Genomic DNA, 25,963 nt, shown 5'->3' with positions numbered 1-25,963 from the left:
CTTTGATACTTTAGACCGGTTCCGTAACCATTCTGGGCTTTGGCTCCTACATCTGTAGAGAGTGGATAACAAAACTTCCTATCTCACATGTTGTGTTAAAAGTAAACGAAAGAGGAAAAAAAAGTAAACAAGAGGGTGTACCTGAACGCTTCGGCCGGCTCTAAGGAATTGTACAACGGCCGTTAGAGCCGTAACTCCTCCCCACCCCCTAAACACGCACATTACCAACCGGCAGTCGCCACTAATATAGCTTGCCCCCTCCCAAGGCATCTTGGGCCGTGAAGTCCTTTGGTGGCCCCACCCTCGTTGGCTGCAGTGGAAGTGAGAACTACGCCTCCCAGGATGCAGCGGTGAGGCAGCCACCAAGGCCGCCCTCTACTCCGCCCTCCTTACGCACAGCCTCTTGGGATATGTAGTCCCAGTTCTGCGCTGGTTCAACAGGAAAAAAGTGCAGGGGAACCACAAACCCCAGAAGCCCTCGCGCCCACCCATCTCCCTCCCTCTCGGAGTCCGAGTGCTGTTTTTGTTGTTGGTGAAAGGTGAGGGAACAGCTGATCCGTCTGTGGGGTAAGAAAACTTGGCCTAATTTGGGGGCGATCTTATGGGGGGGTCACCCCACTTTCCAATCTGTGAAAGGATCATCGAAGGGAACCGTAGAAGGGGGAGCAGGAGCGTTTGAGCGTTAACACTTTCCGTACTGGAGAAGCCATCCCCAATGTTTCGGGAGTTCGTGGTCTCATGGGGGGCCTGATCACGGGGGTGCCCTCTAACGGCTCTTGCCTCCCTCTCAGTCCTTCTCTATAAAGCGTGATACGCTTAAGGGAACTCAAGGGAGGCTGAAGTCTGCTCGTTCTCGGCCCAGCAAGACTTGGCCCCACAAACCTTCTCTTTCCCCTTACCCTCTACGCTGCTCCCCGCAACCAGTCCAAAGGCCTTCACTACGCTGGATCCGTGGGGAGGGAAGCCTTCCAAGATGTAGAATGTCAAAGAACTCTAGAGCCCTACAGCGTGGTGGGGGGATGGGAACCCCCCACCCCGACCCCCGCAAACACCTGAATCTGGCTACACATACACACCTTAGGTGCCCATAACTCTCTTTCAAACCTGGGGGATATTTCCAGCTGTTATGAATTTTGTGGGGAATATTGTCTTGGGTCCCCAGGACAATGTCTTTGAGAACAATTCAGCCCCTTTTAGAAAGCCAGAATTGTATTGAAGGGGAAAAACATAGATTAGTTTTCACTAGGGATTTTTCAGAGATGAAAATATAGAGACACCTCTTGTTGTCAATTAAGTCTCCATTTTGGAGGGAGAAGTAGCTCCATTTTATAGAGCTGGCCCACCTTCCCTTCTCTACTGAGTTTCTGTCTTTTAAAGTCCCTGCCCACCTGACTTAAGCCTGGTGTGGGTTTGTGATGTTTGAGGGTGTGCACATGACTAGTGGCTGTGGTTGACACAGGACTGAGCTCAGTGGGCTGGAGATGAGAGTTGACGAGGGCCATCTCACAGTCCTCCGCTGCAGAGTTCTCTTGATTATTGTTACCTTTCCTCACTCTACCCTCAGATTTTCCAGTGAACTCTCCTCACCCAACTTAGAACACCTTTCTTCTTAATCCCATCCTATAGCATGCCTCCAACTACCAGTCCAAGCAGATAGAAGGGTTCAGACATTTAGAATTGAGGCTAAGGGGAACAGAGAAAATGAGGGGGAAGGGGAAAACTAGAGATGGGTTAACAGTCAAACCAGTAGGTTTTGAGCCCTGCTCTAGACCTGAAGAAAAGAATGTGAGGTTCTTTTTGAACTGTTTCTCTTCCTCTCAACATTATGTGTACATTTCCCCATTCCAAGGGCCCATACTTCCAGGCTGTCCCTACTGGGGGTGGGGCTTTCCTGGCTCCAGGCCCCCACATTCCATCTCCCCACAGCACCACATTCCTACTGAGTGTTCCACCTCACCCTTGAAGCAGCCACCTCCAGAATTCTTGACTTTCTGGAGTAATAATTGAGGGAGAGAACCTGTATTTCCATCCTTTCCCTTTGTCTCTTGGATAAGAGTACAGTAGCTTTATTATTATTATTATTCATGGCATAAGACAGGCGAGAGATGGGAAGAGAGGGTGAGAGTTCACGGGCTTCAGGACTGGTCAGCCACATTCCGGCTCCAAAGACTAGCTTGTTACTTTCAGAAATGGCTGCTGTTTTCAGGTGTCATAAGTCATTTCTGGGTACAGCTGGAGTGAGCAAGGAGACCTGCTCAGGATGAGGGAGGGCCCACACCTCAGTTGGAAGTTAAATTCAAGAGCCAGAAGATGTGAGGGATGGGGTGAGGAGATGGAGGCTGAAGAATTTGGAATATCCAAGGCTATTAAGAGATGGAAAAGAAGGGACTGACTTCAGGAAGCAGATTCTGGGGTACTGAGGCTTGGTCAGTGAGGCTGTGAAAAGGGAGCAGAAATTAGATCTTAATTCTAGGAAAAGTCGATGACTCAGAGGGTGCAGTGTGAGCCAAGATTTGTACCGACCACGAAGGCCAGACCTATGCCCTAGAAACAAAGATTGATACCTTTAAAGAGTCCTATAACTCACAGGGGTTGGAAACCAGATACACCTTCATCTCCAGGGGCAAGGGCTGTGGGTGGGTAGGGACAGAGTTGTGGGACAGAGAGGGGAGAGACTTTTTAGAATATTAAATCTTTGTTTCACAGGAGGGCAGATAGCTCGAGACCAGAATGGAAGAGTCATCACTAAGCCGGGCACCATCTCGGGGTGGAGTCAACTTTCTGAATGTAGCCCGGACCTACATTCCCAACACCAAGGTGGAATGTCACTACACACTCCCGCCAGGCACCGTGCCCAGTGCCAGCGACTGGATTGGCATCTTCAAGGTATCCCTAGATCCCCTTTGGGCTCAGGTTTATGGGTCATGGGTGGTTTGGAATAAGGGGAATGACTTGGTTTCTGGATTCGCAACCTCATAATGATAGGGAAGAAGGGAGAAGGATGTCAGAAATGGCTAAGGCCATCTGTGTAAGCAGAGCCCACCTTCTCCCTATCTTAACCTTGCTCTCTCCTGACACACTAGCATCCCTCCACTTTCCCGTCTCTCAGCATCCTTGCCACAGCCACACCATCCTGCCCGCCCCCACTCAGTCCCTCAGCCCTTTGCACCACCCGGAGCTGGGAGGTGCATTGCCATACCCCTCTCCCACTGTGGCTCTGACAGGTGGAGGCTGCCTGTGTCCGGGATTACCACACATTTGTGTGGTCTTTGGTGCCTGAAAGTGTTACTGATGGTTCTCCCATCCATGCCAGCGTCCAGTTCCAAGGTACAAGGAAGAGGAAAAATCGGGAGGGAGGGGTCAAAGGGATAGAGTTTGGAAGAGGGTAATGGGCTCACCAGATATATTGATAGAATCATGGGGTTTTCACAGCATCAGGGGTTCAGACATGAAAGGAACAGTAAAGGGCCAATAACCCTGCCTCCTAAGAAAAAAGGAGGGGACTCCTCCTGTGGAATTAGGAGGTAGGGAAGAGGGAAAAGTGGCATCGTATTTTAAGAAGATGCTCATTAGATTCTGAAAGTGTCAAATCTCAGCTCTAATACTTATAAGCTGTTTGACCTTGGGCAAATTACTTACCCTATCTGTGTCTGTTATCGTAACAGTAAAAAGGGATGCCTGGCTTATAGGAACAATATGAAGATTTAAAATGATACAGATAAAGCTGTTAATACAGTGCCTGGCACATAATGGGTACTCAAAAAAATGATAACTAGTGTTATTACTGGGTTTCCCTAGTGGCTCAGTGATTAAGAATCACCTGCCAGTGGAGGAGATCTGGGTTCAATCCCTGGGTCGGGAAGATCCCCTGGAGGAGGAAATGGCAGGCCACTCCACTACTGTTGCTTAGGATGTCCCATGGACAGAGGAGCCTGGCAGGCTATGGTCCATGGGGTCGCAAAAGAATGGGACATGACTTAGCAATTAAACAACAACAACAGCATTGTTGTTATTGTTGTTGTTATTAAGAGGGTAGGTTTGGGCAAGAGAGGAAAGAGAAGGCGAGGCAGAAAGGAGGGAAAGAGTATCCCAGGGATCAGAAATAGCCTGTGGGAGACGGAGAGGAGAGAAAACAATCTATAGAACAGGGAGCAAGGGGCTGGAGCCAAAGACAGTGGCTAATAAGACACACCAAGGGGAAGAGGGTCTGCTGAGCACCTGAGGGCCTGGCATCATACTGGGGTCCTGGGTCTGTACTTTTCCCCACAGCCAGCTACCTGCCCAAACCCGGAGCCCAGCTCTACCAGTTTCGCTATGTGAACCGCCAGGGCCGGGTGTGTGGGCAGAGCCCCCCTTTCCAGTTCCGAGAGCCACGGCCCATGGATGAACTGGTGACCCTGGAGGAGACTGATGGTGGCTCTGACATCCTGCTGGTTGTCCCCAAGGCAACTGTGCTGCAGGTGAGAAGAGAGCAGCAGGGCTGCTCCCAGGCAAGGGCGCGGGAGGATAGCATTGCAGGGGGCCCCTCCCGCTTCCCTGCCCTTGCTGTAGCCTCAGCTGCGACCTCATTGGGAGTTACCCAAAGCCTTGCCTACAGGAAAGTCTCAGTCCGACACTCACAAACACATAGGATAGGAAAGCAGACCACCCACAGGCCAGCATCACTCAGTATTTCCTAAGAACTTTTTGAACCTCCTCCTTCTGGGGCTGCATCCTTCCCTGGGCTCTAGAGGAAGCTGCAGAGGGTGGAGGGAGGCTCCTTGGGGAAGGAACATTCTGAGGGAGGGAAGGATGAGACCCATTTCCAGGATGAGTGAGGAGGGATAGCAGATCGGTAGGGCCCCAGACCTGCGGAGCAGCTACCCATGTGTGGCTCTTCAGCACTTGAAATGTGACTGGTCTAAACTGAGATGTTCTGTATGGATAAAATACATACTGGGTTTTGAAGACCTAGTATTAAAAAAAGAATGTAAAAGATCTCAATAATGGTTTATATCAATTCCATGTTGAAATGATAACATTTTTGATCGACTGGATTAGATGAATTCCATCTGTTTCTTATTATTTTCCTTAAGCGTCTACTAGAAAATTTTAAGTTATATATGTAGCTTGTATTATTTTTCTATTGGACCAAATAGAGAAGAATTAGGGAGAGGAGGCAGATGTTAGCAAGGAAGACTTCTGAAGGAAGGGGAAAGAGAGGGCCTGATGGGGAGGATGTCCATGCCCCAGACAAGAGGACAGGCCTGGGGAAGGCTCAGAAGGTGGGAATGAGTAGTTTGAGATTTACGCAAACTCCTGCCCTCTGGAACCCTCTAAGTTTATGGAATCACCAGAAGGATGGGAAGAAGATGCTCATAGCTTACGTAAGTCAGCGGTGGGTGAACTCCTACCCACTTTCTGTTTTTACATTCATTTTTCTTATTTAAACCTTCCAACAATCCAGGCTAGGGAATCACACGACAGATGAGGAGAGAGACTCAGAGAAATTAAGTACTTTGTTAAGGTCACCTAGCTATTAAAAAAAAAAAATCATACTGGAGATTTAAACCCACATCTGTCTGACTCCAGAACAAATAGGGTAAAATTAGGGGAGCCATCCCTTTTGTCTGTGTGGATTGAGAAAGACTTCTGCCAGGTGAGGAGTTCCTGCCATTGCTGGGCAAAGAAGGGGCAAGACCTCAGGGGGAAAAGAGAAGAGGGGTGGGCAGTTGAGAGTTCGGGGATCCCGTGTGTGATGGGAGGTGGGCAGGATTTGGTAGCACACCAGGCCTCCCTGACTCTCCCCTTTATAGGCTGTACTGATGTAACTTCCCCACCCTGACACGCATCTGCAGAGTGGTGGGGACAGGACCTTGGAATGGGCGCTTCGCAGGCAGAACCCAACTTCTCATCCTGTCCCCTGTAGAACCAGCTGGATGAGAGCCAGCAAGAGAGGAATGACCTGATGCAGCTGAAGCTACAACTGGAGGGGCAGGTGACAGAGCTGAAGAGCCAAGTGCAGGAGCTTGAGAAGGCTCTGGCGGCGGCCAGGCAGGAGCATGCGGAGCTGGCAGAGCAGTATAAGGTGGGAGCTGGGCCGGTGGGGGGAAGGTCCTGGCTGCCTACCTGGGGTCCAAAATCTAAACCCAGTAAAATGAAGACAGTGAAAGGGAGATGTTAGTGGGCTCTTAATGGTTCTGGCATCCAAGACACAGGCTGAAGGGTTCACAAGTAGTAGTAAACTGGCTGTGATGGGACACTTGTCCCAAATTGGTAGTGAGACTCAGTTCTTTGAGTCACAGGAGTGCAGAGATAGGGTGGAGGTGGCCATCTTCACTGGAAGGGGATGTTCCCTTACAGTTTCTTCTTCAAGGAAGGTGACTGGGTAGAAGGGTAGGTAGTCAAACTTAGGAATTCTCCTCCTAAGCCTTTAGTCCACTCATTGCGAGGTGAGTCTCAGCTTTTCTCTTCTTGGGGAACCTTAATTCCAGGGGCTTTCCCGGTCCCACGGGGAGCTCACAGAAGAGAGGGACATCCTGAGCCGACAACAGGGAGACCATGTGGCCCGCATCCTGGAGCTGGAAGAGGACATCCAGATCATCAGTGAGAAAGTGCTGATGAAGGAGGTGGAGCTGGACAGGTGAGGCACCCTTTCCACCCCCATTACTTCCCTTCGCTTCCTGTGACCCTCGAACCTCAGCCTCCTGTATCAGGCAGGCAAGACCTGCCTGATGGTTTCTCCTTCCCTTCTCAACTTCACTCAGGGTATTCCAGTTCCTAAAGATATCTTTGTCTGCCAAGCTCTCTTCCATCTTTCAGAATAGGAATCCAACCTATTCTGTATTCCTTACCTTTAGAAATAATCATTAGTATTTATTGTGCAGCGAAGGTGAAGCAGGAGCTAGGAGTGCAGCATTTGGAAGAACGGAATGGATAGAATGGTCCAGGCAAGATAAGAGAGGGTGGATTTCAGATTTTACTTCAGCAAAGCATAAGATTAGACTCTGTTCTCATTATTAGGAAATGTTAGAACTGGTGATCAAGAAATGTTATGGGATCTTTGCCCTGAAAACAGGTACAAATCACAGAACCTTAGCATTGGGAGAAATGTAATGTATTTAAGAGGGTATGTGAGGGAAGATCACTGCCTCAGAAGGTGGCCTCTTTATCAGAAAGCCATCATTTTTTTTATCTCTTGTGTCATATTTACTCTGCTGTAGCTTTCCTGATTGGTCCTAGTGTAGACCTCTGGAGCCACATAGAATAAATTTCTATCTTCTGCTAGACAACTATTCTCTCTACCAGAAAGCACAAATATTGGCCACCTCCCTTGCCTCTCCTTCAGATTTTCACCAGGAGAAACACTTCTTTCATCAAATGACATAATTAAGTTTCTTTCATTCAGTGCTGGTAGATTTAATATCTTTTTAAAAACTCTTTGGAGAAAAGCAGCATGCTATCCAAGACCCAGAGTAAAAAGTGAGTTGGTCCCTAAGGCCTCTTCAGTCTAGGATGTGTTAGTCTTGCCCTAGGGAGATACTAAATGTCTAGGTTCTAAATCATGGAATAGAAACGTTGGGATCAAACCAAGCACCTGGAAAAGATCAGGGACTGTCTAGACCAGGGGTCAGCAAACTGTGGCCCACATGCCAAATCCAGCCTACCACGTGGTTTTGTATAGCCCTCAAGATAAGAATGGTTTTGACAATTTTTAATGCTTGAATAACAAAAGAATAGTCATATTATGTGACATGTAAAAATCAGATAAAATTCAAATTCCAGTTTTCATAAAAATTTCATTGAGACAGCCAGGCTCATTCATTTACATACTGTCTATGGCTGTTTCCACACTCCCGTGGCAGAGTTGAGAGGTTGCCACAGAGTCCACACAGCCTGCAGAACTAAAATACTTCCTCTCAGGCCCTTTACAGAAAACATCTACTGACTTCTGACCTAAATCAAAAGTTTGTCATTAACGATGACTGGCCCCTGTCTACAAAAATCTGGATTCCAGTCTCTTGATTGAGTGCGGACAACTGGGAAGCCATCAGCAGAGCTTCCCTCAAAGTGGCACACAGAGAGGAAGGAACAACTGTCTACTCCCAGACTGCGCTCCAAAGCCAGCAATCTCAGATACCTGGGGCTTAGACCTGGAATTTGGGTGTCCCAGAGAGGCTAGATGAGCCCCAGCAGAAGGGCTGATGACAGACTCTGAGTCTTTTTGTTCCTTCTCTGGAAACCGAGAAGTCACCTGACATTGTGTCCACCACTCACAGGGTTAGAGACACGGTAAAGGCCTTGACTCGGGAACAAGAGAAGCTCCTTGGGCAGCTGAAGGAAGTGCAGGCAGACAAGGAGCAAAGCAAGGTAAGGGCTCCAAGTTGGTTTGCTCTCTCAGTTGTCCATCCCATGTTTTACTATAAACTTACTTCTATAAATTCAGATGTATAACATTTCCTTATAAAATGATGAAAGCAATTAGATAATTTTGATGGATACCAAACTTTGAAATTGGAGGTTATGGATGATGGTTTTGTTGGCCTCAGCAGCTAACCTGTTTCTGTATCGTGTGTGGTTATACAATATTGAGTATACCTTGAGTCTCACAGACCAGTACAAATGATCATTTTTAAGCTTCTGCCTTGCAATCTCAGTTCACTCTTCACGTCAATAGAAAATACAGATGAAACTTTATTCTGAGGTTTTCACAAAAATGGATTAACCTGGAAGCACATGTCAGTGCCTGGGGCTCTCCAGTGTGCTAACATGTGAGTCTATACATTGTTTTCCAACATAATTTTTCATAATTTGGAAGAAACTGAAATCAAATATTTAAGCTTCCAAATGGCTTCATCAGAACCCAAGGATGGAGAAGCATCCATCCTCTGGGCTGCTAGGGAGAGAACAGAACTGCACATGGCACCAAGGTGTCCAGCCTGAACGACTTGGGAAGGAGTTGGTACCATGGACAGAAACAAGTGGCAAGGACGGGGCGGAGTGGGAGGTGGAATATGGCGAGTGTGAGGGCCCACACGACATCCAAGTTGAGTTTTGGTCTAAAAGGAAGTGTAGGGGAGCAGACATGAGGCATGGGATGCCTAGATTCACATAAGACCCCAGGCTGTGCCACTGGAGATAGGACGTTCAGGATTGAGTTGCTTTGTGCTGAGAACCCAGGAAGGGCTGGCCAGGGCTGATGGCTTGAGTTTGTGTTAAATCTGAGGAGTGGATCCTTGGCTTTTCTCATCACAGAGGTCCATCTGCCCAGTCACCCCAAATATGTATTCCCTTTCCTTACCTCCTCTCCACCTCCACCAGGCTGAGCTCCAGATGGCACAGCAGGAGAACCGCCGCTTGAATTTGGAGCTGCAGGAGGCCAAGGACCAGCAGGAGGAGCAGAGTGCTCAGGCCCAGCGACTGAAGGACAAGGTGGCCCAGATGAAGGACACCCTTAGCCAGGCCCAGCAGCGGGTGGTGAGTGAAAGCCCTGGGCAACAGGACGCAGCAAACGTTCCAGGGCTCGTTGTAAACAAATAGGGGGAAAGGCATGGCTCAAGACTAAAGAACCCAGGCCTGAGGTCCTGATGCAATGGGGGACAGGAAGGAACCTAGTTGTCTTCCTGGCTCAAGAGATGACTGCTGGGAGCCCTGATTCCATCTCCTCCTTTCTCCCGAGGCTGAGCTAGAGCCCCTGAAGGAGCAGCTTCGAGGGGCCCAGGAGCTTGCAGCCTCAAGCCAGCAGAAAGCTGCCCTTCTTGGGGAGGAGTTGGCCAGCGCAGCGGGAGCCCGGGATCGCACCATAGCTGAGCTGCACCGCAGCCGTCTGGAGGTGGCCGGAGTCAATGGCAGGCTGGCTGAGCTCAGTCTGCACTTGAAGGAGGAAAAAAGCCAGTGGAGCAAGGAGCGGGCAGGGCTGCTGCAGAGTGTGGAGGTAGTGGGATGGGGGATCTGCAGGTTCCTGGTCACTACTGCCCCCACCTCAGTGTGGTCAAATCCCCTGGGGGGACAGAAACAAGGGTGAGAACCTTCATGGACTTAGGGGTGAGGAGGGCCCATGAGGGAGGTATATTCACTGTCCCGGTGTGGCCCCTCCCTGCAAGGAGTGTCCAGTTCCTGATCTTCATAGCACCTGCCTTTGTTAACATCTTGATTCAGATACATGTTCCACCCTACGCCCCAGCCCTGCACGATACCCATTCCTACTCAGCAAGGTGCCTTGCTGTCAGAGCCCTTCCTTCTTTCAGGGAATGAGGAAGGCAAGAAGGGAAGATGTCTCTAAACGGCTCCAAAACATTCAGTCCAATAAAGAAGAGACACAGTGAGGAATGGCTCTGTTACCAGTGGCATCCTTACCCTTAACGTCCCGTTTGCTTCTTCGGCATCTCCAGGCAGAGAAGGACAAGATCCTGAAGCTGAGTGCAGAGATACTTCGACTGAAAAAGGCAGTGCAGGAGGAGAAGACTCAGAGCCAAGTTTTCAAGACTGAACTGGCCCGGGAAAAGGACTCTAGCCTGGTGAGGCACCCAGCCTCCCAAGAGCCCCAGGCGGGGGCCTCCAGAGGCATCAGTGCCCCTTCCCTCTGCCTTGGCTGTGGGCTCAGAAGTGCTGAGCACTCACTTCCCTGGTGGGCGGCATTCCACTTGCAGGCCTCCCAGCCCTCATTGGTCGGAAGCCTGCCAGTGCCTTTCTGCTCTCGGCACACATTCTGGGCCCAGTGGGGATGACTCAGGAGAATTCTAGGGTGGCCCTTCTCTGACCAAGGCCTCTGCACCCCAGTCCAGAGGCAGTCCTCCCAGTCCCCACTTGGGAGGTGGAGGCAAGGACTCAGGTGAGTCTCCTGCGGTTGAGACGGGGCTCTCGGAGGAGGAGAGTCAGGCCTCCCGTGTGTCGGGGCAAGCGAGGAGTGAAGGCATGAAGAGTCGTGGTTCCACGTTGTGGCATCCAGGTTCTAGGAGGCACGTTCTAGGCTCCAGATTCCATCTGGCCCTTTCCCCCCAGGTGCAGCTGTCAGAGAGCAAGCGGGAGCTGACAGAGCTGCGCTCAGCGCTGCGTGTGCTCCAGAAGGAAAAGGAGCAACTACAGGAGGAGAAGCAGGTAAGAGCCCAGAAGCGCCCCTGGATGCCTAAGAGGAGGACCGAGGGCTGGGAGCTCGGTGTCTTCTTGTCATCTCTCGACTTAGAGATGGGCATCAGTAAGAAGGGCCCAGAGGCTAAAAATGGGACCATGGCTCCTCTTAGAAGCCTACCTGGCAGGACAGGGGAGGGTTGCTGGGGGAAGCAGGGTGGGCATGGCGGGGTGGAAATCTGCCTTAAACCCTCCCACCCTTTGATGAAGGCATCAAATTCTCAGGAGCTCAGAGATCACCCTGGACGAGGGGAAGGCTTTGTGGGGCTGCCTGGTTCATACCTTCTCAGCCTCTCACACTTCTCCCCACTTCCAGGAACTGCTGGAGTACATGAGAAAGCTGGAGGCCCACCTGGAGAAGGTGGCTGATGAGAAGTGGAGTGAGGACCCTGCCACAGAGGACGAGGAGGCCGCCGTGGGGCTGAGTCTGTACACCCACAGTCTTGTGACACCCCCACCCAACTCTCCCTCCCCATGTGACCCTCTGGGAGCAGCCTCTGCCCTCCGTGTTTTGCCTTCTTCCTTCCCAGACCCTAGTCCCCGATTTGTTAACTATATTTTTCCTCCAGAGAAGCCAGAGCTGATCCAACCCTCTTTCTTCTCTGCCTGCTCCCTTGCCTGCAGGCTGCCCAGCAGCTCTGACAGACTCGGAGGACGAATCTCCAGAAGACATGAGGCTCCCACCCTACGGCCTGTGTGAGAGTGGGGACCTGGGCTCCTCCCCTGCCACAGGGCTGCGAGAGGCTTCTTCCCTTGTGGTCATCAGCCAGCCAGCCCCCATCGCTCCCCAACTCTCAGGGCCAGCTGAGGACAGTAGCTCAGACTCGGTGAGCAGAGAGGAGAGACTGAACAGGGGCAGGGACAAGGGGTAGGCCCAATCCCAAGTGGCCCAGCCTGCAGAGCAGGGAGCTTTAGCTATGCAGGGCTCTCTTTCTCTTGGAGGAGAGCAAGGAAGGCCCAGGCTGTCTTTAAGGCCACCCAGTAGACACCACCCCAAAACCCAGTCTGACCCAGTAGCTCACTGCTACCACCCCCCTTCCCATGCCCATTCTCTTCCTGTGCACCAGCCCCCATCCAAATGCTTCTCCTGGGACTTCCCTGGCAGTCCAGTGGCTAAGACTGCTCGCTCCCAATGCCCAGGTTCCATCTCTGGTTGGGGAATTACATCCTACATGCCATGATTAAGGCCAAGTACAGCCAAATAAATTAACAAAAATAAACATTAAAAAAAAAATGCTTCTCATGCCCCACTCTTACTGCAGCCCTCTTAACAACCTCAGCCTAGTGTGCTCGTCCCTTACCTGCCCCAGCACTCTGCTCCCCCCGTCTTGGGACATTACCCCAAGACTCAGCCCTATCCCTTTGGTGCCCAGGAGGCTGAAGATGAGAAGTTGGTCCTGATGGCAGCTGTGCAGAGTGGGGGTGAGGAGGCCAACCTGCTACTTCCGGAACTGGGCAGTGCCTTCTACGACATGGCCAGGTGAGTGCTCAAGGGGGCAGACAGCAGGGAGGATGCCCGTGGAAAGGGCACCCAGGTGAACAGTCCTCATGCGCTTCCACCACCTCCCTCTTCTTGGCCCCAGCTAAGAAAAGGAGATGTAGCTGTGTTGACACAGAGAATGACCCAGCACCCCAGATCACTGGTGCCTTCAGGCAGCGCTCCCCCATCCTATCAATGCACATGCGCACTCGGGCCCTGCCTTTAACTGGCTTCTGTGTTGTTCTAGCACCGTCCTTTGCGGAGCCCAAATTGCCCTGCATCCCCCCTCTCCTGCCCCTACCCCTTCCCTAGCCACCAGGTAAGTGCCTAGGCTCTGTCAGGGGTTGAAGGGAGGTGACCAAGGCCCCCAGGGACAGGAACAGAGAGAAGACTGGGGTCCAGCATCCCTCTGATCACCCCGCAGATGCTGTCGCTCCTCTCTGACTCCCCTGGGCAATCCTTTGGGTGGCGGATTCAGGTGTCAGATTGTGCCCCGCCCGCGCCCCCCTCCACCCTCCGCCTTCCCTTTTCCCCCGCAGGTCAAGAGGGGAAGGCAGGGAGGCAAGAGAGGTTTTATCGTCCAGCCCCCAGCTTCGCCTGGATATGAGATGGGCTCGGGGCAAGGAGGTGATGCTGTCATCCTTCCCGGCTGGAGCAGGAGATGAAGGACGGTGTCAGACTCATTTTCAGCCTCATTAGGCAGCAGACGGAGATGGAGGGAGGAGAGCAGGGGGTTGGGGGAAGGGCTTTGTACTGGAGCAACCAGCAGGGACTAAAGAAAAGAGGGCACGGGGGAGCTGGGAAGCTAAGGCTTCCAGTGCTGTGGGGAGACGGGACTGTGAGAGGCTTGGAGAGGACGTTAGGAACAGGGTCATCTGGGAGCCCCCGTATGTGGGTCCCCCTCCCTGAGGTCCAAAAGCCGAGAAGGCAGCAGAGCATGCTGACCCTATCTTTCCCATCTGTCTTTCTCTAGTGGCTTTGCTGTGGGTCCCTTCACAGAGGCCAGCACTGGGGGCCCTGCCACCCCGCCGTGGAAGGAGTGTCCTATTTGTAAGGAGCGCTTCCCAGCCGAGAGTGACAAGGATGCCATGGAGGACCACATGGATGGACACTTCTTTTTCAGCACCCAGGACCCTTTCACCTTTGAGTGACCCCACCCCCCACTCCCAGTCCACACAGACACACACTTACACACATACACACACTCATGCATAGACATACACTTAGGTTTCATGCCCCTTTTCCAACACCCTCCGCTCCATGATATTCTGTTGCCTGAAAACACCCCAGGCTCCCCAACATCATCCTCTCCCAGCTGGCTCTTCTGTCCAGGCAGGGGTTCCTTCTTGGAAGCAGTGGCTGAATTTACTCCCTAAAAGCGGTTTTGGAGGAACCAAGATGGAGGAGGCCTTCTCTAGGGGGAATGGAATCACCCCCTCCTGGCTCCAGTTGCTTCTGTTAGTCACACCAACCACTGCACCACCACCACCACACACACTCACACTCTCTGATGCCCCAAAGCCAATTCTTGGGGCACGCCCCCACTTTTGTTCGGGGTCTGTGTTTGTTTACCTGAGTTTTCTCTGGGGCCTGCATTGACATCATGACCTCTTTAGGTCTCTTCCGGTTCTGAGCTTCTCTGGTTCCTCCTCCTGTTCCCCCGCTGCCTTCCATACCCCAACCCAGCCTTTTCCATACCATTAGATATAAGTTTGGAGGTTTCTTTTGTATTTTTGAGGTTTTCTGTACTTTATCTCCTGTCCCTCTCCACCACCATCCCCCAGGGTCCTCACATGGAAAGAAATAATGTACTTGTGCCTTCTCTGAGGGATGGGGGAACAAATGGTCCCAAGTGTCCCCACTTGCCAGCCCTCCCTCGCTCACCACATCCCCCCTCAGCAATAAGAGCTCCTCCCCCCTTGCCCTCCCCCTGCCAGTAGTTGAACAAATATATTTATATGATATGTATAACTATTCTAATAAAATGTGTTCTTACCATGAGGTGTGACTAGAGCAAAGATGCTCAAGACCTCTGGCTCTTAGACCTTGGTGGAGGGAAGTGGAAGGGAGGAAGGGCCCCCCCGGCCAGCCCCGTGCCTTAGGGAGGAGGCTAGCAGTATTTTTCCATGATGCCTCCTGATATGCTGGCCACCGGTAGAAAGTGAGGAGAGAGGAACCTTTGTCTCAGATGGGGGTCTGGTTGGGGAACACTGCAGTGCAGGAGGGGGCAAACCGAGGGGGAGGGGAGGGTTGTTCCAAGGTGGAGCAATGTGGGACCTGGGATATGGGCCGAGGTGTGTGTCTTGAAAGTAGGGTGAAGTTTCCACCGCTGAGACCTTTACTCTCCAAAGCAGCCTTCACTGTACCTGAGCCAAAGGACAGACATTATTCCCGTTAAGAGTACACCCCTTTGAGTATCAGCTTTGTAAAAAATGTCCTAAACCTATCTCTAGAATTATTTGAATTTCTCCCAACCCTGCCTCCCTCTCTCCCTCTGTTCCAATCCTCAGATACATGCAGACTCTACAAACACAAAAACACATTCATCCACCCTAAGTAGCTTCACAGGCTAGACAGACACACACGCGGCATCACAAAGCATGAATTAAGGACCCACGTGCTCACCAAGGCTCTCGGCAGTACCCGGCATTAGCCATGTCTACAGCCCACTGTTCTCCACTCCAGTTGCTCTCTTATCAGCCACCCTCCATTCCCTTCAGGGCCCATGGATGGGCCACCCCCACCATTCCCTCTCTGCATCCACCTGAAACCTTCCTTGCCCACCCCCTTCCAGCCCCACCTGGGTGACATCTTACATCCTTCCTTCTCTCACGTTGCTGTCTCCTAGCAACCCCATCTCGTTCCCTGAATCCCTTCCAAGGAAATTAGAGATAATGGATCTCTCCTCTCTCCATCTCTACTCCTCTTTATTGATCCTCCTTTAATGAAAGTTAATTATAACAATGATTTAATTAATAGAATCCCTCTCTTCCTTTATTGCTTCCCGTATTAAGACTATTAATAAATACGAGCTGGGCTGACAGAAGCATCCATCACCCGCCTGGGATTCCCCCAACCCTCCTTTTTTCCTCCCCCTTATCGCCTCCCTCTCTTGGCCTATAAACTTGCCGGGGTAGTGGGGGTTAATCAGAGAGGAATTATGAGCCAACATCCCCAGCAGGAGGTGCATTTAATGAAATCACTTGTGATTTATGTCTGGGGGAGGTTGGAGAAGGAAGAATCTGGAACCCAGACATCCTGCTTCTAGAAAGGTACCGCCCCCCCAGTGCAAAAGAGGAGGAAGGGAAGCAGAAAGAGGGACCCAAGGCCTTTACTGCCACCCCACAGCCCCTGCAAAGCCACACACACCCTGGTAGGAGCCACAAGGGTAGCTGCACAAGGCCATTGACACAGAGGCTGCCAGACTTCAAGTGCTTCTGAGGAGTGTAGTGTAAGTTTCACTCTTTCCCACCTCCACAGCTACATAGGCCATTTTCACCTCTTTCCCTTCTCCCCAGCCCAGTTCTGCTTCACCTTCCCAATCTACTCCATACTCTCCTCCTTCATGAGGCTCCCCCAGTCCCTCATCAGACCCCTCAACCTGGGCATCTAGAATTTCCAGCCCCTCCTTTCTCTGCCCTTAGTATGTCTTCTGGTGTGCAGTCTGCACCTTGAGACTAGGAGTTCCCTGGAAAAGTAGAATGATTTCTCTTCCTCACTTATGATTTTCCTACCCCAGGTGCCAGTGCCTGACACGGGGCACTCAGGGGAGAGTAATTGACTGCACAGGCAGGGAAGGAAGACAGCTGGGTTCCCATCAGAGTTTTCTCCTCACAGTGTGGTATTTGGCAACTCAGCCTTCCTACTGTTCCCCTCCTGTAATGGATCGTCTGTCTTCCTCTGTTTCCCAGTACTCTTGCAGAAAGTGATGGACCTGAATGGGCTCAGACCAAGTAGCAGCAAATAGGAACTCAGGTGTCAGTATTTGGGGAGGGATGAATGAGTCCAAACATCACTCCTCCCTTACAGAAGCTCAGCGGCTGCCTGTTACCTACAGCAATGCAATGTGTGCAGTCGGGGCACTTCACCAACTCGCCTTTCCATTTCCTACCCTACCCTGGGGAACCCTGGTCTCCAGTTTTACAGAACCACTCCACAGAAATAGGCACTGCTTTTGTATGCCTCTGAGCACATGCTTTTGCCTCAAAAGACACCTCCTCATGAAACCTTTCTTCATCCCCTTCATTATCCTCTGAGGTACCACATGCTAGCACTTTGTCAAAACTCGCTATATGTATTTGCAAGTTTTTCTTCTCTCTCGATGATATGCAGCTTGAGAGAAGGGGTACTTAATTAATCAAGACTCGGGGAGACAAAGCTTCCTGTGGATAATGACATGGGGGCTGAGTCTTAATCAATGTGTACTTGTTAGCTTGGTGTGTGCAGGCAGACAGGACAAAATAGGGAAGACCGAACTCACTAAGAAATCCCAACCTTCAACACTAAGAATTCTTGATCCTCACTCAACTCTGAATGAGGATTGGATGTGACATGGGAAGTGAAGCTGGACAGATGGATCATAGACATCTACTCATACATTTCCTCAACAAATTCTCACTGAATGCCTACCATGTGCTAGGTGCTGTTCTAAGCACTAGGAAGCTACATGAACAGATAGGAATGTGTACGCTCAAAGAGCTTACACTCTATTGCAAGATCATGAAAGTCCAAAGAAACCAATTAGGAACCCACTGTAATAACCCAGGCCAGAATATTGAGCCTAGAACTAGGGAGTTTCCTGCTGGTCCAATGGTTAGAACTTGGCACTTTCACTGCAGTGGCCCATGTTCAATCCCTGCTTGGGAAACTAAGATCCCAAAAGCTGGTCAGCGAGGCCAAAAAACAGTGTGCACTAAACTTAAGCGGTGTCAAGAGACAAAGAGGCAGAATTCTTTAGAATGCAGAATTAGTGGGACTTGTTAATAATCAGATATGGGAATTGAACAGAAAGAGTCCTGTTGATCCCAGGTTTCTGCTTTCAGTGACCAGATAACCAGTAATGCCATTCACCAAATTAATAATACAAATGGAGAAATAATACATTTAGGGACAAGGTTATCAGTGCAATTTTGCCTTGTTGAATTCTCAGTGTCTTAAAGATCTTTCAAAGGAAACAGGACCCCAGTAGGCAATTGGATAGATATTTAAGTCCAGAGCTCCGGATGGGTTTAGAGCAGAAGAGAGAAACTTAAGATCCTTGTAAGTAAAGATGATACAAGTGAAGAAAGATTACCCAGGCCTCCTTGAGTGTAGAGTGAGAGGTCAGAAGACCAAGGGCAGCACTCAGGAGACCATCAACATGGAAGAGAAGGATGGGGAGTGCTGAGCCATGGAGAAGATAGAAGACTCAGAGAGGTAGGAAGCAACTCAGGGGAGGTGAGTCAAGGAAAACGGCCACAGCAGCAGGTGCAACAGAGAATACAGGGAAAGTTTCCCTGGAAATAGCTGGTTTGACAGCCAGGAGGTCACTGGCAACTCAGCAAGAGGCACTTAAGGAGAGTGTTTCAGGTAGAAGTAATTGTACAGCTGGACTTCATAGAGCCTGAAACAGATACCCTGCAATAGATATGCAATTCTTCTGACCCATGGGAACTGGGGACATGTCTCTAGTCTCACAGAAAAACAAGGACTCCTAAGTCAAGGTGTAAGAACAATCAAGGGTGGGAACCAAGATGTCTGGATCCCACATCAAAGATCCTGCTGCCTGTGACCAATCAGGTTTAGGCACTCTCTAAGCCTGCACTGCCCACATGGTGGCCACCAACCACATGCCACTACTGAACACTTGATTTTTTTTTTTTAATTTCTTTTGCTTTTTGGCCTTGCAGCATGAGGGATCTTATTCCCCAACCGGGGATAGAACCTGTGCCCCGTGCAACAGAAGCTTGAGTCCTAACCATTGGACCACCAGTGAATTCTCCACTAAAACACGCTTGAAATGTGACTAGTGCCGACAGATTTGTCAACTGCAAATCGCATAACAAATTTCATATTTAACACCAAAACTAAAACAAATTTAAAATAATGTTATATTGACTGCATGTTGAAGGGATATAATATTTTGAATAGATTGGGTTAAATAAAATACATTATTAAAGGTAGTTTCACCTAGTTCTTTTTCAAATGTGGCTATTAGAAGATTTTGGGCTTCCCAAGTGGCACTAGTGGTAAAGAAGCCACTATCCAACGCAAGAGACGTAAAAGATGCCAGTAAAAGATGGGTCCAGAAGAGCCCCTGGAGGAGGGCATGGCAACCCACGCCAGTATTCTTGCCTGGAGAATCCCATAGACAGAGGAGCCTGGTGGGCTATGGTCCATAGGGTCACAAAGAATCAGAGACAACTGAAAGCAACCTAGCATACATGCAGGCACTAGATTTTAAATTATGTATGTGACCCGTATTAAATTTCTACTGCACAGCATTGGTCTAAGCTCTGCCACTAAATAGGACCCCTACAACGTGGATATCCCTAAATTCACCCAGCCTCCCAACATCCTCCTAGCAGAAAGAGAAAGGCCTGGATCCAATCCCAAGATTGCATTCAGTAGGTACCTGTATGTCTCATGCTCCCAATGCCAGAACCCATAGCAAGAGATTCCAGTGTTCAGTACCCAAACTCCCAGTTTCTCTGTGCCTGTCCCTTCTTCTCCAGGTACCTGTTGATAATCAGATAAGAACAGAAATGTCCTATTGTAACTCCCAGAAAAGTAGATTTTTTCCGCCTACCTAAGAGTTCCAAATCTGTCTCCCATCCCTAAATTTAAAAGCCATGTCTTCCTGTTACCTCCATTTCTCAACTCCTTCTTTGCCTTTCTGAAACCTTGGAAATCTCTCAAACCAGTAGAAACACAGCGTGGTAGCAATCACCAGGATTTAGAGATCTTGGCAAGCCACTCCAGTACTCTTGCCTAGAAAATCCCATTGATGGAGGAGCCTGGTAGGCTGCAGTCCATGGGGTCGCTACGAGTCAGACGTGACTGAGCGACTTCACTTTCACTTTTCAGTTTCACGCAATGGAGAAGGAAATGGCAACCCACTCCAGTGTTCTTGCCTGGAGAATCCCAGGGACGGCAGAGCCTGATGGGCTGCCGTCTATGGGGTCGCACAGAGTCGGACACGACTGAAGCCACTTAGCAGCAGCAGCAGCAGCAAACTTAGTTTGCCGTATTTCCTAATCACGTGACCTGGAGTGAAACACCTCATCTCTCTGAACCCTCCTCTGCAAAACGGATCTGTGATGATTATATGAGAACAGCTGTGTAAAACACCTTGTGCAGAGCCAGGCCCACAATAGTTACTTTGTAACTTGGGGTTTCTCACTTTGCATCTTTCCCCTGAATATCTGGAGAATTAGGAAAAGAAACAGCAAACTCAGTTTCATGTATATGGACTAACAGAATCTTAAAACCAAAAAGGGGCTTAGAGGTGTATTTCCAGCTTCCCATTCAGTGCAGAAATCTCCTAGACTCCATCCTTCATTGGTAGTCATCCAACCTCTGCTTAAACATCTCCAGGGGCCATTCACTGGTTCACTCAATAAACAAGAACAAGGCACTGTGGGAGCCACAAAGAAGGGCCGACACAGCTCTCGCTGTTAAAGAGCCTACTTATATAATAGCAAAAAGGATAGAGAAATTACTATCACATAAGATAAACATTGGTATGTGCCAGTCAAGGTGTATACAGAGCCAACAACCTTACAGGTTAATATATGTGCAACAAAGTGTAGCTCTAATGTTGAAATCCCTCCTAAATCCCAGACCTCAGTGTTCCCATTCATTTCATGGAAAATGCAGCAAGATGCTTCCACATTAGATCTTGGGTCACTCTCTTTTTTTTATTATTTTGTTTTTGGCTGTGCTGGGCCTTCGTTGCTACATGCGGGCTTTCTCTAGATGCAGCAAACTGGGGCTGCTCTCTAGTTGCACTGTGTAGGCTTCTCACTGCAGGGGCTTCTCTTGCTGTGGAGAACGGGCTCTGGGCACGTAGGCTCAATAGTTGAGGCATATGGGCTTAGTTGCTCTGCTGCATGTGGGATCGTCCCAGATCAGGGATCCAAACCACGTCCCCTGCATTGGTAGGTGGATTCTTAACCACTGGACCACCAGGGAAGTCCCATGGGTCATTCTTAAGGAGGACACTTTTTGTAAAAACCTTTAAAATTCCAGGAGGGTGTGACCATGGAAAAGGCTAGAACAGATAAATGGTAGCACAGGTGTAGGGAGAACTACAAGATCCTCTGGCCTCTTCTGTCTCAGAATTTCTAGGAATCCCTAGATGTCTACCCTAGATGTACAGTCCCTTACGTACTACCAGCAATTCCTATCGCCTTGGGAAGCCCTGAACATCCCCACTCTCTGGGCTCATCCAAAAGTCTTCCTGTGTGCTCTTCTTTTCTTTTTCATCCGATCCCTCTTACATTTTTTCATCTTTTATCACCATCTCTATGATTTTCTTTGTGTCCATCTCTGCTTCAGTCTGTCCCTCTCATTATTTTGATTTGGCGTATCTGGTATTCTCAAGGTCTTTCTGTCTCTCAGTCTCCCTCTCTTTTACTCTTTCATCATTCTCGATTTGTTGGTTGGTTTCCATTTTCTGTCTCTGGCCTCGCTTTCTCCCCAGCTGCCGCAAAGCCATAAACCCAGCCGGCCCTGCAGCAGGCAGCCGCCAATCACTGGGCTCCAGGAGTTGCAGGGAGGGGGCTGCAGAGAAAAGGGGGCTTGGAAAAGCTGGGGCGTTGTTGCTACAGCATGGGAGGGGAGAGGCAGAAAAGAGCAGAGAGATGCCACTCCCAGAAGGCGACCACAGCTTTCCTGCAGGGAGCAAACGCCTGACCCCTCTTTCTGTTGGGAATCAGGGTACCTGGGTCCTTTCCCTGTACTCCCCAAATTGTGATTTCTCATCTAAAACCACAGGTCACAGGTCACTCACTCCACCAGAGATTTGCCGCCTCCTTCATTTTTAGGCTGTCCCAAGATGAAGGAGCTAAGGGACCCTGGGAGTCTCGGGATGTTTGGGACATACGTTACATGAACAATGGGACAATAAATGGATGATCAAGACATGGTGCTGGGAAGACACTGAGAAGAGGCAGACTCTTAATTGGTCAAGGGCGAACCAGAAGGTTGCGCAATCCAGGCTCCTTACCTGCTACTTGCATCCCCAAAGCAGGACTGACAGCCTAAAACCCTGGTCCCTAGCCTAGGCTGGGATTGGGCAGTTTAGGTGCTATATAAGGAGCAACTATCCAGCTCATCAACAGGAAACTACAGGGCCTGGGGAAGGGGAGGGGTGCTAGAAAGGGAAAGCAGGAAAGGGGGGCGATTAGCGAGAGATTTTAGAAGACAGAGGACGAACTTGCCGTTCTGTTCGGGCCCAGCGAGTGGTAATTCCTGGTGTGCCGGCGACCCCTGCTGGCTGCGCACCTCACTGCCTGGGAGAAGGGAAGGAACAGCCGGCCTGTGTGGGTCCCAGCGTGGGTTGAATATGACACGGCGTTTTGTGCGTGTGTCACCGTACAGCGGTCGCGGTGCCTATGGCACCCCACCTGAGATTATATGTGGGCACCCCTGGGTGATGGCAGTAATATGACCGAGCACAAAAGTCACAAAGTTCAGGCTCTGAACTCCTGGCTGCCCCTCAGGGAGTCCAGACTGGGAAGGGGGAGGTCTCTGAGCCCAACAGACGCCTCACTAACGTCATGTACGAACCCACTCGTTGAGGCTCTGCGGGCATCAAAGTAAAATTTACCTGTCCGAGTTTAGGGGGAAAAGTGTGGGCTTTCGAAGCAGACTTACCTAGGTTAAAATCCTGATTCCCTGTACTAGCCATCTGACCTCAGGCAAGTTACTTAACTTCTCTGAGTCCAATTTCTTCACCTGAAAGGCATGTTAATACCCATCTCACAGGGTTATTGTGAGCGTAGCCCAGTGCCTGGCAATGGAAAGCGTTTAATAGATGCTGATTTTCTGCCTCCCTTTTCCTTTACCTCCCACCCCGAAGATGTTTCAGGGATTGCAAAAGGCAAATGAACTGAGGATATTGTTGACACTGATGATGGTGGTGGTTTATATTTACATCACTCACGCAAATCATTTTAAACATATTTTTAATACGTGGCTTTTTTCCTTTTTATTAGCCAAGCACATCATGATCATGTTTTATTGGGATAGAAATATCCTGATGTTATGGCAGGTATGTAGGACAGCCTTATGAAGTGATAACAAGGCATGACAAATCTTTCTTTATTGTGATACATTTTCATTACTCAGGTTAATCAGGAATTACCCATTAGAACAAGGGCTTAAGATAAGTACATGACAGTCATCTGTGCAGATCAGAATCTCCTGATTTTCCAATGGGTATCTAATTGTTATTGCTGTTGTGGGGGGATGATTAATGCTTTGATTGAACTGGTCTTAAAACATTAGAATAACTCGAGATATGACAGGCAGTTAGAAACAGTATATTCTGAAATTTAAAAGAGGACGGACTTCAATTCTACCAAAAAATATCTAACCATTACAGCTGTCCAGTGACAGAGGGCAAACTGCTCATGAAGTAAAGAGCTCCTTTTGGGGAGAAGTACTGAAGCAGAAGCTGGCTGATGCCCTGGCAGGCTTACCGTGAAAGAAATCTGGGCTGCAGAGGGAGCCTGGATAAGAGGCCCTTTGAGGTGCCTCCACGAATACACTGCCGTGAATAATGAATACTTAGCTCTGTATAAGTGTTGTCCCAAATGACATTACTGCCACACCCAAGGCCATTGTTTGTTACCATGGGGTGGGATGGGGGGATAGTAATAATAACTATATACTTTTCCCATTCAAGACTGTTCTTCCCAAGGAAAGTCAAGATTCCGGGATCGTTCCCTCTTTAACCATCCCCACATTCCTCTAATTCTTTTTTTTTTTTTTTTTCTATCTTCAAATATCTTAAAGAAAATTTTGCTTTTTAAAAAAAAAAAAAAGACTTTTTTCATCTTTTAGTTTTCTGCCTCCAAGAGGTGGGCAAGCAATAGGTGGGGGCAGAGGAGGAACCAAACATTTATTGAGTTCCTATTTAGTGTAGCTGCTGTCTTTTTTGCATTTAAGAAGTGTGTATCTGTTCTCATGCAGGTTAAACATGAGAGCAGATACATGTGTATGTGTGTGTTAGTCACTCAGTCATGTCCAACTCTTTGCGACCCCATGGACTGTAATCCGCGAGGGTCCTCTGTCCATGGAATTCTCCAGGCAAGAATATTGGAATGGGTTGCTATTCTCTTCTCCAGGGGCTCTTCCCAACCCAGGGATCGAACCTGGGGCTCCTGCATTGCAGGTGCATTTCTTTACTATCTAAGCCACCTATAGTCTTTTGTAAATGTGATGGGGCCACACATTTTTTTCACTCTTCAGGCTTCTCTGTGGGATTTTGGTTATCTGGCTGCCTGTGGGGGTATCCATATGCAACTCCTCCAAGGATTTCAATTCCTCCTATGTATACACAGGAGTTATTCTTCTGGCTTCAGGATCTTTGTGCAGGACTCCAGCTTTGTCCCTATCCTGGGCACAAGGGTGTTACCATATTAGGACTCCTGCCTCCTCGCATTCCGTATGTGCATGATTTCCTTTTCCATCTTTGTCACAGTGCACGCAGATCCCTGGGCCCAAGCTCCGCCACACGAAGCCATGTGTGTCCCACAACCCCTCCTTCCACCTCTGCGAAGAGTCCTTGGCACCCTCCCCTCCTGGCCACCCCTACTCCCCACTTTCCATGCCAGGAGAGATCTAATTACACAGAAATTAGTACAGAGAAGGATCGTTTGCTTTTATGGCATCAGCGCCAGGGCAGTTGTAAATCTGGGGCTGCTGCTGCAACTGCCTCTGGGCACTGTGCAGGCTGTAGGGGGGCTCTCACCTCTGTACCCCGCTTTGCTCCATCTCTGCCCAGCTGCCCAGGGCTCTAACTCTGCCCAGGACCCCAGAGCCCTATCATATACCCCCTCTCAAAAGGAGGAGGAGGCCTGTGAAAGGGGCGGGGTCAGTCATAAGATGACACATACTAGCTGCTCAATAAATGTTCCCTGAAGAAGAGAAGGGTTAATCCTAGCAATGCTAACCACCACTAGGTCCCCAGCTCTGGTGGCCAAGGGATGACTATTCCTACTAAGATTTCTCCCAAAATATTTAACACTCACTAGAGTGTCTTCCCCACCTTCTTATAAACTCAGATGAAGTTTATGGGTCATCTTGACTTCCACTTTAGAGCTCTTGAACTCCTTCTCAGGCAGTATCAGATAATGAAAACAGCCCAGTTTACTAGCTAAGTGATCTTAAGTTACACACACACACTCACCTGAGCCTTGGTTTCCTCATCTGTAAAATGGCAGTCATGAACCTACCTTTCAGGTTGTTGTGAGACATCCATGAAAAAGCACTGAACCAACAGGAAAGTGGTCCACTAATTGTTATTATCACCATTGATTTCTTGTGAGCTTACACTTCCATTTTCTCACCACCCTTAAACTAGCCTTTATCCCAACCAATGCTCACACAAGTGCTACCACACGATTTGGCTCAATAGGGTATGGAGGCAAGGTTGTGTCCAACCTAGAATGAATGTTTCTTTGGGTTATGAGTCTTGTCCGGAGCCAGGGGTGAGGACAGGTGACTCCCACAATCCTTGGGTACCTGTAGACACTATTTCACCTGTAACCAACTTTCTCCAAGCTCTTATCTTGACAATGATTATTTTGAGCTCCACTATTCTCATGGAGGTTATGAATTTGTTCCTTGGAGTACCTGTGAGTACTGGGTAGAAAGAATCAAGGACTTAAGGAATTAGGAGAGAGCAGGAGCAAGGGAATTAGGGTAGTGACAGAAGATTTTAACCCTAAAGAGGGAGTAGCAAGACAGAAGCCAAAGATCCAGGCTTCCAATTTCCTCCCAACTCAGTCTCCAAACCTAGGGACTTGGGGTCTCCTTCTGTCCTCTCCTACTCTGATGTCTCTAGCCCAGGGCACTCAGCCAGGAATTTCTGACTTTCTGTCTATATGGATAACCCTGGAAAGTTCTAAATGATGTAGGCCAGGAAGTGAAGAGCCAAAGGAAGGAAGGGGTATTCCGCCTTTCTCAACCCAGGTCTGCGCAGATCTCCAAGCACCATTTGGACAAGACCCCCAGCTTCCATCAGTCAGGGGCAGGGAGAGCAGGCTGGAGAAAGCTGAGGCACATCATTGTCTGCGTTCGGCCTCTCACCCCATGATCTGCGTCCCAGGGAGGGTGAGGATTTGGCGTGAAGGGCAGAGTGGCGAGGGGATCTCTGGCCCCCGCCTC

The 25,963-nt window shown here is 49.6% G+C and overlaps 1 protein-coding gene across 1 annotated transcript; it reads left to right on the top strand.

Moving 5' to 3' along the window:
• The first annotated feature begins 439 nt into the window (after window positions 1–439).
• On the top strand, window positions 440–14,665 carry CALCOCO1 (calcium binding and coiled-coil domain 1). Its single transcript, XM_055584615.1, has 15 exons — window positions 440–567; window positions 2,707–2,886; window positions 3,225–3,327; window positions 4,270–4,460; window positions 5,909–6,067; window positions 6,474–6,622; window positions 8,259–8,349; window positions 9,301–9,456; window positions 9,659–9,913; window positions 10,371–10,496; window positions 10,981–11,076; window positions 11,423–11,531; window positions 11,731–11,933; window positions 12,480–12,586; window positions 13,560–14,665. Exons 2-15 carry the CDS (start codon window positions 2,731–2,733, stop codon window positions 13,735–13,737), a joined length of 2,079 nt encoding a protein of 692 aa, XP_055440590.1. The 5' UTR covers window positions 440–567; window positions 2,707–2,730; the 3' UTR covers window positions 13,738–14,665.
• Window positions 14,666–25,963: the final 11,298 nt, after the last annotated feature.

This window comes from Bubalus kerabau, chromosome 1, assembly GCF_029407905.1.
Source record: "Bubalus kerabau isolate K-KA32 ecotype Philippines breed swamp buffalo chromosome 1, PCC_UOA_SB_1v2, whole genome shotgun sequence".
Lineage (NCBI taxonomy): Eukaryota > Metazoa > Chordata > Mammalia > Artiodactyla > Bovidae > Bubalus > Bubalus kerabau.
The sequence above is the reverse complement of the archived record's forward strand: the minus strand, read 5'-3'. Positions and strand labels throughout refer to the sequence as shown.